The 11112-nt window shown below is 50.6% G+C and overlaps 1 protein-coding gene across 5 annotated transcripts; it reads right to left on the bottom strand.

The window, feature by feature from the left end:
- Positions 1–1306: 1306 nt before the first annotated feature.
- Positions 1307–11106, bottom strand: LOC114035901 (apoptotic chromatin condensation inducer in the nucleus). 5 transcript variants are annotated; one of them, XM_027852286.1, is made up of 12 exons: positions 11040–11106; positions 9413–9554; positions 5690–5732; positions 4752–4885; positions 4507–4659; positions 4005–4146; positions 3756–3901; positions 3500–3607; positions 3279–3386; positions 2659–2983; positions 2428–2528; positions 1307–2277 (listed from the first exon to the last, which is right to left on the bottom strand). In XM_027852286.1, exons 1-12 carry the CDS (start codon positions 11060–11062, stop codon positions 1963–1965), a joined length of 1740 nt encoding a protein of 579 aa, XP_027708087.1. In that variant the 5' UTR covers positions 11063–11106; the 3' UTR covers positions 1307–1962. The 5 variants fall into 5 exon arrangements, with proteins under 5 accessions (XP_027708087.1, XP_027708088.1, XP_027708089.1 ...); XM_027852287.1 differs by having other exon boundaries at positions 4507–4623; XM_027852288.1 differs by lacking the exon at positions 11040–11106 and adding an exon at positions 7073–8472 and having other exon boundaries at positions 9413–9500.
- Positions 11107–11112: the final 6 nt, after the last annotated feature.

Here is an 11112-nt window from a genome sequence, read left to right as displayed (position 1 = left end):
AATGAAGCGCAGAGACCCCGACTGAAGCGTCGACTGGGGAGGACGCCGGAGCCCGATCGGGAGGCAGCGGGAGCAGCGGCTTTGCTGCAGGTCTGAGCGGCCCCGGCGAGAACAAGAGCGAGACGGAGCCGCGGGGCGGGGGGGAGCGCCAAAGGGGGGCGGGGGAGGAGGAGGAGGCTCCGCCTGCAGAGGGAGGAGGGAGGAGGACGGAGGACGGTGGGGAGGAGGAGGGAGAGGAGCGGGAGAGGAGGGGAGGAAGAGGGAGAGGGAGGAAGAGGAGGGGAGAGGAGGAGGAGGAGGAGAGGGAGAGAGAGGAAGAGGAGGAAGAAGAGCAGGAGAGAGGAGGGGGAGAGAGAGGGAGACGGAGAAGGGGAAGAGGACGAAGAGGGAAAAGGGGAGGCAGAGAGGAGGGGGGAGCAGGCTTTTTCTCCCCAGCAGACCCTCACCTGGCGGGGCCGGGGCAGTGCAGACTCCCTCACCCGCCCCTCCTCCCACGTGTGTGGAAAGGCGCCCGTCCGGCGCATACAGATGCCGTGCCCTGCACCCCGGCTCGGTCCTCCAACCCGGCCACGCTGAGCCCTGTCTGGCCCCTCCATGCAGCCGGATTATGGGTTGAGGGTGAACCTCAGCCTCACTCAGGGCATTACTTCGGGGGCAGCTCGGGGTGCCCAGGTCGAGGGCGATCTGGAGGGAGGTTGGCCCCTGAGACACGGTAGTCTTTAGAGACGGTATCCCTAGGGAGAGGGCCGAAGGGGTCGGAATGGGCCCCGGAAGGACGTGATTTCCTAGGGCGGCGATCGGGAGAAAAGCAGCCTACGTTTCGGGACTGGCACCCTCAGTAGTCAGCACGCAGGACGACTGACCCCTGGCGGTAAACGCGGGGAGTCTTAACATCTTGGACCGGGATGATGAAGACACCGCCACCATGTGCAGAGGTTGTGGTGGGGAGAAGGGGGTTCTCTCTCCACAACACTCCCCACTCCTCCAGCTGTACCGCAGCAGGAACTGGAAGGTCAGTGTGCCTCCCTCCCATTCCCCATACACCCTTCACTGGTCCTCTTCAGGTGGTGGGAAATAGGACACAGTATTCTACACTGGAGCAAATTTTAAGGGTTGAACAGAGGCTGATCTCCAGAACCCTGGGAACAGCCTTCTAGGTCGTGATCCTGCCACCTAAATGTATGCTTTGGGGCCTCCCAGCTAAGAAAAGTCTACCAAGGCCAGGAAGCAGAGCCCTCACCCACCCTCTCCTACTCCTACTCCTACATGACTAACTCCCAAGGAAACCCAACCGCACAATAATAGGTAAAACTAAGTCAGATTTTTATTTTTTCCATAGACCACATCATTTAATAATAAAAAAAATAAAAATAAAAATAGAACAGAAGGAAAAGGTGGATATAAAGTGGAACTTGTGGGCCAGGTGGAGGCTGAAGGGCAAGAGGGAAATACTTCAGGAACTGCAGGGGCCTGGGGACTCGGGAGGAGAGATGCTGATTCAGCTCATAGGTGCCCCAGTCCTGACCCCAGCTATTCCCGAGGGGAGGTGAGATCCCCGTAGGGGAAGAGAGGGGAAGGGAATGAAAGGAGAACAAGTTAGAGGGAAAATGAAAGATGGGGAGAGAAGGATGAGGGAGACATGGAGGATGCTGAGTCCCCAGGCTGCTTCCCATCTTTAAGATTAACCTTTACCCCCTCCCCCCTCCCCCCAAAATGGGTCTTAGCCCTACACAGATTCAGAAATGGGGTTTGGGGAAAAGGCTGAAGGGCACATGGGGCAGCACACAGCCACTTCTCCCCGTGTTCTGTGAACAAAAAGAGGGATGCACTTCAGCACAGGTAATTCTGTGCAATACCCTCAGGGGTGAAGGTGGTGGCAGTGCCCATCCCTTTGTGGCTCTTACCCCCCACCAGCAGGGTGGCTGATGCCTGAGGCTTTCCTTAGGGTGGGGGGGGCTGCAGCTAGCGGCGTCCACCCCTGTCTCGCACTGGGGTGCTGCGGCTGCGGCTCCGACTGTGCCGCTTGGTGTCCCGACGATCCCTCTCCCGGCCCCGTTCCCGTTCCCGATCCCGATCCCGATCCCCCCGGTCCCTCTCCCGCTCCCGCTCTCTTTCCCTCTCCCGGCTGTGCTCTCGACGTTTCTCCCTCTCTAGCTGCCGGCTGCGCTCTCGCTCAGCCTCCTTCTCTCGTTCTTTCTGTTCTTCTTCCTCTTGCTCTTTTCGCCGTTTCTCACGCTCCTTGGCCCGCTCGGCCCGCTCGGCCTCCTTCTGAACAATCTGTGGGCCAAGCAGGGGAGTCAGGGTGTCTGCTGTCTATGCTTCTTCACAGAGGGGCTTTGCCCCTTTCCCGTAACCCTGCCACCTCCCTTATCCAGACAACCCATATCCTTCTGGCTTTCTCCAGTCTTTATACAAGAGAAAGCTCACCTGGCAGTCAGTCAGAGGAAGCCAGTAGATGCAGGGCGCTGCCTTGGTCTTACGGAACAAGTCATCCAACAGCTTGGCAGGTGGTTCCTCCTGGGCTTTTTCTGTGAAGACAGTGAATGGTTAGGTTCTGACTGTGCCTGGCCCCAAGGTTTATCCCATCCAATTGGTGGGTCTGCCTGCCACAATCCAGCAGCTAAGGATGGGAAAAGCTACCCACAGCCCAATCACTACCTTTCTTTTCACTCTTCTTCTCTTTGGACTTGGCGCGTTCCTTTCGACGGCGGTCACGGGAGCGAGACCGGGAACGGGGCCCTTCACGAACCTTGTCCCGGTCCCACTCCCGTTCTGATCGAGTACGTTCCCGTCGCTCCATCTCTCGCTCTCGCTCTGCCCACTGCTCCCGCACTGCCCGCTCCTGCTCCCTCTGCTCTGCCCTGGGATGATGAGGTGGCTGGGCTGGGGGCGGGGGCGGAGGGTGCAGGGGCCGTGGGCCTCCCTGCTCCTCAGCTTTAGGCTCAGAGGGTCGGTCAGGCAAGAGGCCTCGGTGAAAGTCCAGCTGTGGGCACGGAAGAGCAAACAGTCAAGAGGAGACGAAGACACTCCTGATGGACTGGTTTGGGTACATCTCAGTGGCATTTCTTAAGCAATGTTACAAGTTCAGTTATGGAAAGGGCAGTGGGTACTGGAAAAAAATCTTTCCTTGTAGAGGCCCTGACCAAGGTGTCAGGGAAAATCCTTCATGAAAGGATTCTGGTGCCCTGGACCCTTAGAAAGGCTGCCCTATCTTAGTGAGGACAGGGGAAGATAAGATGCCCATCTCTTTTCTATTTCTTTCTTTCTAGGTCTCATACCTCATCCTGCTCTGCGTAGTCAGCACACAGGAATTTGGGATTGGACTGGGGCCACTTGACTCCATGCAGAGCTGTTCGAGTGGCAACAGCTTCCTCTACTGTTGAATACTGATGAAACAAGAGCAGGAAAAAAGATTATGCATAAAGCCTTCAATTTATTCACCATCCTACAATGTCCCAAGACCGGCTCCCAAAGGACTTCAACAACCCTTCCACCTCACCGTGACATAGCAATGGGACTTGATTTTATCTATCCAGAAGGCTTCTTCCACCAGGGTCCCCGTACGACCCAGCAACTCCTTCAACTGGCCTAAGGTAAAGGGACGAACCTGCCGATGAAAATGGAATGTCAAAAGCCACAAATGAAATAAAGGTAGAAAGGCAGTCATTCCTAAGGTTTCTTAATACCCTGTGGCCCAGCCAGAATGCTTAGGGATGCATATTCTTTAGTTGGAGATGGGGATGGAAACTACTTACCAAATTGGAGATATGGACAATGTTATTGATCTTGCCCCGAGGTGGTGAGGGCACCTGGGCTGTACGAACAGGATCATCAATTGTGATAGACACACCAGACTTCTGCTGGCTGATTGAACGCCGCGTCAGAGTGTCTCCCAGCGTCACTGCAAAAACAAAAACCAAGAATGGTTGTCAGCAGGGCATAACTGTAAGATTATTACCTTCTCCAGTACAATCCTTTTGTCCTTTCATTCCCTTATTACTCACCTTTTTTTACTTCATGCTCCACAGGTGGAGGCAAGGCAACTTCTACAGAAACCTGAGGTACTTCAGGGGGCTCAACTTCAGGCTCTTTTTCTTCCTCCTCTTCTTCACGCTGCCCATTTTCCTGGCCCTCCGCTGGCACCACCTATAGAAAGGAAGAAGATAAGGGAACATATCAGGGGCACTGAGGCACTCCCTAACAAGCACATCATATCCATGACCCTGACTCTTTCTGGTGAGGGAGGGAGGGAAGAAGGAACAGGAGATGTCAGAAGCTCTTTCTAAAATGCTAGAAATAATGTTAAGTGAGGCAAATCATCTGTAACAGATTCTCAATACTGGGTACAAATACATGAGTCCCTGATTTGCTTAGACACTCAATCAATGGAAAAGGAGAGACAGTCCAATCTCTGATTCCTACCTCAATAGCCACCCTGTTCCCAGCCACTTCTAAATAGAGAGAACCTCTCCATAATCTGGCTCCTTAGCACACCGAGCCTTTTACCTGTGTGACAGTCCGGCATATCTTCAGCCCCTTGTCGTGGGTTCCATCCTCACCATTACGCTCTGTCTCATCTTCAGAGATCCTTGAGTCATCAGCATGTAGATCCACAATGGCCTCCTGCCCCGCCAGGGGTTTGATGTCGGGGATAAGGCTCTGGGACACAGATACCCCCCCACCCCGTTACACTGGGCCCACATCTACTCCCACCTCCCCACATCCCACCCCTCAGGCTTTTCCCACCTCACCTTGAGAGACTCGGTGGTGATACTGATGGAGGGCTTCTTCTGGGTGGTGGCTGTGCTAGCCCCCCAACGCCTCTTCCGTCCTGGCTGGCCTCCTTCTGTGTCACTGTTTCCAGCTGGCACCCCTTTGGTAGCCGCTACCCCCAAGAAACAAGGCTCAATTGTGAGACAGCCAGGGGCTCTATATTGGTTCCCTCTGTAATCCCTTTAACTGACCAACCTTTAACTTGGGTTATCTATCCATCACTCCAGATTGTTAACACATTTTAAAAACTAAGGCAAGTAACCTTAGAGACTGGAAAAAAACTTGTCTTCAGAGTGAACAAGAACAGAAGAAGAACTATTTCCTGATTGAAAGAAATTACCTACCTGTACTTAAAGGCAGCAAATCACAGTATGTTTGGTGGGGGCTGTGTGAAAAGGAAAACCCCTAAGCAGTTTAACTTTTCAAATGGAGGTAGAAATGACATTTAAAATTGTAGGGAAGGGGACAACAATGTACGGTTTATACTGGGGCCCAGAATTTAAAAAAAAGAAATTCTATCAAACACTCTCTAGTAGGATGGAAGAAACTCCTCTGTGAGACAAAAGGGCCTTCATTACATATTCTCTGGTTCTAGGAACTTAGGTGTTTGAAGGAATGTGTCTCTCTCTACATAGTGCTTTAGGCTCTAGAACTGCAAAGAACAAGGGAGAGACAGTAAATGGACAGTAGGGTCTAAAACACCTCACTGTGTATTTCCCACTGGGAGGGAGGTAAGCCTTCCTATTACTTAGAAACTGGCATAAGTGCAAGGAGCTCAATGGAACCAGAGAAATGACAAAAACCTATACTCTTGGGAGAGAGAAAAATGCAGAGCAATAGAGAAGTACATCTGTTCCATCAAAAATTCTGGTTGCTATGGGATCCCTAAATATCAGTGATTTAAGTCTGGACTTACAGACAACGGAGATCTTCCTCTTGAAGGATTTGGGCATCGAGCTCTGTATAGAGAAGAGAAGGGGAAAAAAGAGAAAGAGACACACCCCACAGAGAGGGGGGGAAGAGGTTAGATGAGGGTAGTTTCAGCACAGGCTCCAGAGACACAGAGTAAGAGAGACAGAGACAGACAGAGAGACCAAAACAGAAGCGGCAAACGGCAAAAACGGAAGCGGAACCGATGCAAGTTAGAGAAAAAAACAAAACCAAACGTCACATCGGGGAAAGGTCCGTCCAGTCCACACCATGCCTGCATATTAGCTTTACCAGAAATAAGTTGAAAAGAAGGCTTTTAGGGTGTAGTAGCCTCCCTGGCTCTTCAAAGATGTTGCCATGCCCCCTTCATAGTCCTTCTGGGTTGAGACATACTCGGCCCATATTCTGAGGCCACTGCCTCTATTGCCCAGAGTTGGCTGATGCAGTCCTCCTTGCTCCCTATTAACTCAGGTTAAAAATGAAGGAACAAAGAAAGCCAACTCTGGGATGGGAAAGGCCTCAAGGATCTTCCTTTTTCCTCCCTTCAAATGACCAACCAGTCTACCAATGAAAATTACTTTAATCCCTCAAGTACAAGCGATTTTGCTTAATTGTGTCCCATTTGCAAGATGCTTTTGTACTCTAGAGGGTTAGATTCCGAAGATTTCTGTTACCTATAGTCCTGATTTCTTTTGGAGGAAGGCAGCCCAAGACCAACTTGACAGGAGGAGAGTGAGCTAAATGTCATTTGAACTTACAAGTAACAACTGTAGAAAGGTCTTGAAAGGGACAGCCTTTTTCACCTGTTGCATTCTTAGACCTCCTGAGGCATCTTACTTGGCTCCATGAGGGATTTACCATTCCTTCTCCAACCAGGACTCATGCCTTACAGGCTTTAACTGAGGACTAGAAGGTGGCTTTCAGACAACTCCCTTCCCTTCCCAAAGGAAAGGGACTATGAAGAGAGCAGAAGGGAGAGACTAAGAATGGGGGACAGAATGGAGAACCTTTATATTTGCATGCTTATTTCTGGAAAAACTAAGGCCACCCTTCTAAAGGGTGGAGCAGGACTCCTGACAAAATCTCTTCTTTCCACCTCCCTCCCCAACCCTGCTTCTGTCATCTAACCAAGTCTCCTTGGTCTCCGTTAAGGGCCAGCCTGACCCCAGCCGGGCCGCTCTCGACGGGAAAGTTAGTGAGAAAAAAAAAAAGTCTTAATTAAAACAGGAAAAACATGAACCAAATAAAATCAATAAAGAAATCAGAAAATTAAAGAAAAAAGGGGAAAAATAAAATAAAGATTTTTGGGGGGAAAAGAAAAAAAAGAAGAAAATAAATAAATTAGGAATATGACAAATGTTCCAGGTACCATCTCACACCTGGGATCTTCAGTTCAGCCAATCGCACCTCACTGTGTACTGTATCTAGTCAACCGCCGGTCCAATCAGAATGAGCCCTCCCTGCTAGGCGCTGTGCAATTGGTGGGGGGTTGGGTTGGCAAAAAAGGTGAGTGCACGGCGTGGTGGTTGGCGGCAGAGCCACAGTCCTCCCGGGGGGGCGAAGGGGGGGGCAAGGGGAAAAATTGGGGGGGCAGTGCCCAGTCTCCAAGGTGTCAGACAGTTCAATGGTGGTGCCCGGGCTCAGCGAGGGGCAGAGGGGGAAAATGAGGGGAGAGACAGCAGTCCCAGCCCTGTACGGGCACCATCTTGTAGTTCCTGATGAGGTGGCCACTGAATGGCAGGAGTGGCTCATGCCCTGGATTATGAGAGGCAGGCATGGACCCCATGTCCATCAGTGGCAAACCGCAGCAATAACACTCAACATTTGCAATCCAGGTGATAGATGACTCCAGGGTCCCCTTTTCCTCTGCCTGCAACTAGGTGGGGAGGCCTTTGATCAGATGTGGCCATGGCGCCTCAGATGAAGGTACCCCTGGAATGGTAGGTTGACATTCCAGGTGAAGAATGACAACCATAAGGCCAAGCTGCTTTTCTTCTTAGAGTGTGTGGCTTCGCCTCAGAGAGCTCCAGCTGGGACAGTGGCTCCAGTCAGGTGGATGGATGGGTCCAGGCCCCTGCCTCCAAGGATGGAGAAGTGGTAAGAGCTGCCAGCATACTACCCTCCACCATGTGTAGTCAGGGACCAGAGGAAAGTCCATCTGATGAGTGAGCAGTGATGTAGCAGACTGGGATGTCACCAGCATTAAGTCCCTGGGGCTTAGACCTTTGACCTTCTGCAGGATCCTCAGCTGTTGAAGCTTATTCTGAGGGCCCCACTTTGGTATTTTATAGCCTGATGCCATGCCCACACATGGCTCTTTAGGGAGATTTTGTTGCCCTAGAAAGGGAATCCAACAGTCTGTAGAGAACAAGGAAGCCCCCAGCAGAGGCATATGGATAGGGGCCCCAGCACTGACAAAAGTTCTTCTTGAGGCATCCCAAGTAGGGAGATGGCACAAGTCCGCCCCTTTCCAGATGCACTTTGCTTTCTGAATACAAGTCTCTCCTGAACAGTACTCTTCTGGCCCCCTGCTGTAGACAGGTCAGGGAAGCAGGTTGTGGGGGGCCCCCCCCAGGAGCCCACATACAACCCCCCTTCTGGCCGAGGCACCAGGATAGCAGACTCGGCTCTTACTGGGCAGCTCAGTAGCAGCGGGTGGGTCCAGAGGAGGAGGCAGCAGCAGCAATTGGCCAGTTGGGCAGGGTTATATTTTACGGGCGGATTACCGTACATGAGGTACTTGGACAAAGTTTTACGGGGAAGAAGGACCTTGTAATAAATAATATTCTGCACATCAAATCACTTTCACCGGCCCCCACCCCCGCAACACACACCAGAGAAAGGCTACACACACAACAGTCCCACCCACCCTGTGTCCCCAGCTCCCAAACCCAGCTAAGACTTTCTCTATCACTACAATAGCCAAGGAGATTTTGCTGGCTTGGACTGAGGCAGCCCTTGAATTGGATGCATGGCATGAGTGAATGTAAATGGAAAAAAATAGAAAAAGAATCTCCATGGAGTACAGTTATATACATCTCAGCAATGGGAACACTGGAGGGCAGATAGGAAAACTCAAATTTCCTCAGAATGGTTAGTCTGTGGTGAAAAATCCCAAAAGCCCACTAGGGGGCAATGCTTTCTAACAGAATAAAAAGGAGGGAAAGCAAGAAGGTGACTATGCCTAAGAGACTGAAGATGAAAGCAACAAAAACTGAGCTCTGAGTTTGGAAAAATAATTTAAAGAAGGAAGGAAATGTAACAAGGACTCTTGTCCCTAGTATGAGTCTACCAGGACACAACTAGGCAGCCCCAAGACAAAAGATCAACTTGGAGACTTGGAGCTGATGTCCTAGAAATCAGTAAGGGAGAAAGAAAGGAAAAAGAAAAAGAGAAAAAAAGTCCCCCTTAATTCAGTCTCCAATTAACAAATACAAAACTGAAAAGACCCAGGAGCTAACCTTCCTCAACAACAAAGAAATGTTAAGCCCTGTTCCCAATACAAGGGGTATCCCTTGCTAAACCAGCAAATTCTCCCTTTGGCCCTACACTCATCAGTGTCCCTGTCTGCCTCTGGGACCTGAGCAAAGATCTGCCTCGTCCCTTCATTCTGAACTTATCCCGCTGTTCAAAGGGGGTCACCAGAGTGGCCTACCCTTTCCCCTAGGGTTGTCCCCCACCCTCACCAACAGGTGGCCTTGAAATTTACCTCTTTCTTCTCCTCATCCTCTGCATTGCCCTCAGGGCGTTCCTCACTGCTTGCTGCATCTGCAATGGGCATGGGGGGCTCAGGCACCTCATTCTCAGGCCTGTTTTCAGCTGTCTCCATGGTCACTTCCTCCTTCTCCTCGCTGACAATATGGGGGGAGGGGGAGGGAGGGTAGGAAAGGAAGGGCAGGAAAGAACCAAGGGGAACAGAGAGCAAGATGTTAGCTCGTGAGTCAGGAAACTCCCATGCTTCGTCACTGGGGATGGGGTGTGTGTGTGTGTGTATATATATGTGTATGTATGTGCTTTCCCTATCACACTGAGTGTTTCGCTTCTACTGACTGCCCCAGTTGTTTGGTCGTGAGGCCTAACCCAAGTAAAAAGGTAAGATTTTCTTTTACCTAAGGATGAAGGGGGAATTAGCACTGGTCACAGGAACCATATCCTTCCAAGTTGGGACAAGGCTATGATGGGGTTGGGGTGCTGAGGCTATCGTCTCTGCTATAGTCCAATAACACTGACCAATGCTCACAAGTCTTTATTTCTATTCCTTTCTTCAACTATTCCCTCAGAGGTGATTCTACCAAAACTGGTGTCCCTCCCCCACCCCCACCTGAATTAATAAACACTTATTAAGCACCTACTATGCGTAAGACGTTGTGTAGGGGCCTTTTTCTCAAAAAGATGATAAAGTTTGGTCATGGCTGTTGCCACTGAGCCTAAGCTTAAGTAACTATGGTCCATTCACTCATCTGATCTGAAGATACCAGGAATGGAGGAAAAAAACAGAGGGATACCTCACCAGTAAAGGCTTATACTTCATAAGCCACGGCCCTCTCCACCCCCCCTCTCCCCAGCTGTAGAACTTAAGGTGGAGTCATGGCCACTCTGATATTCAGCTGACCCTGCTTTTCCTAGTCTCCCATTCTTACTTTCACGGAATTAAAGAGCTAACCACTCAGTCAGAACACACCTACCACTTCCCTCAGATACCCTCAATGTTTTGAATAACCCTCCCTTTTATCAGAAGTATGGAATCCACTCTCCTATTCTGGATTACACAAACTGTCCCCCATTCTCACGAAAATAATTCCAGAGATCCATCTTTGAATAAATTGCCTCTCAATCTTCTTTAGTCCCCACCCCTAACTTCACCCCCCCTCCCCCACATGCTTAAAAAAAAAAATCAGATCAAGTTGACCAGGGGCCTAATTCTCTGGAGAAGAAACCAAGCCTCCTGGGTGTGATAATAACCACCAGGAAATCCAGCAGCCCAGACAGCCTGACACTCAGAGGTCAGAGAGCCTCCAGAGAGTAGACTAAGAAGGCTGTTGGGGGGGGGAGGGGAAAATTTATACTGTGCCCCCAACTAGCAGGCCCCGACAGAAACACACAGGATTTAGCTGCCTAAACCTAAAGCACAGGCTAGCTTGAAAAATGCCTATTCCCCACACAGATGGAAGGGGCCTGATTGGTATTAGGCTGGAAAGACAAAGAGGAGAAAAGCATGATGTCTAAAAACAATTAAAAAAACAAAGGAGAAATGAAGGCCACAGGGAACAAGAGAAAAGAAATGAGGAGGCACAAATGGGAAAGGGAGGAGAGACATGGAAATGTGAAGATCTCACCCTTCTTTGCTTTCTGATAACATGCTTTTTTTTTTTCTCCCCCTGGAAGTGCTGTTTATCCCCTTCTGGAATG

This window comes from Vombatus ursinus, unplaced genomic scaffold, assembly GCF_900497805.2.
Source record: "Vombatus ursinus unplaced genomic scaffold, bare-nosed wombat genome assembly UNPS02009560.1, whole genome shotgun sequence".
Classification (NCBI taxonomy): Eukaryota; Metazoa; Chordata; class Mammalia; order Diprotodontia; family Vombatidae; genus Vombatus; species Vombatus ursinus.
Note: the sequence above shows the minus strand (reverse complement) of the source record. Positions and strands in the feature narration are given on the sequence as shown.

Excerpts from the sequence above, each read along its gene's own strand:
- LOC114035901 (XM_027852286.1), bottom strand. The coding sequence starts at position 11,062 with ATGTTATCAGAAAGCAAAGAAGG. Across the intron at positions 3,608-3,755 it reads TTGTCCATATCTCCAATTTG|GTTCGTCCCTTTACCTTAGG; the intron begins GTAAGTAGTTTC and ends TTTCATCGGCAG. Across the intron at positions 2,984-3,278 it reads ACTACGCAGAGCAGGATGAG|CTGGACTTTCACCGAGGCCT; the intron begins GTATGAGACCTA and ends CCGTGCCCACAG.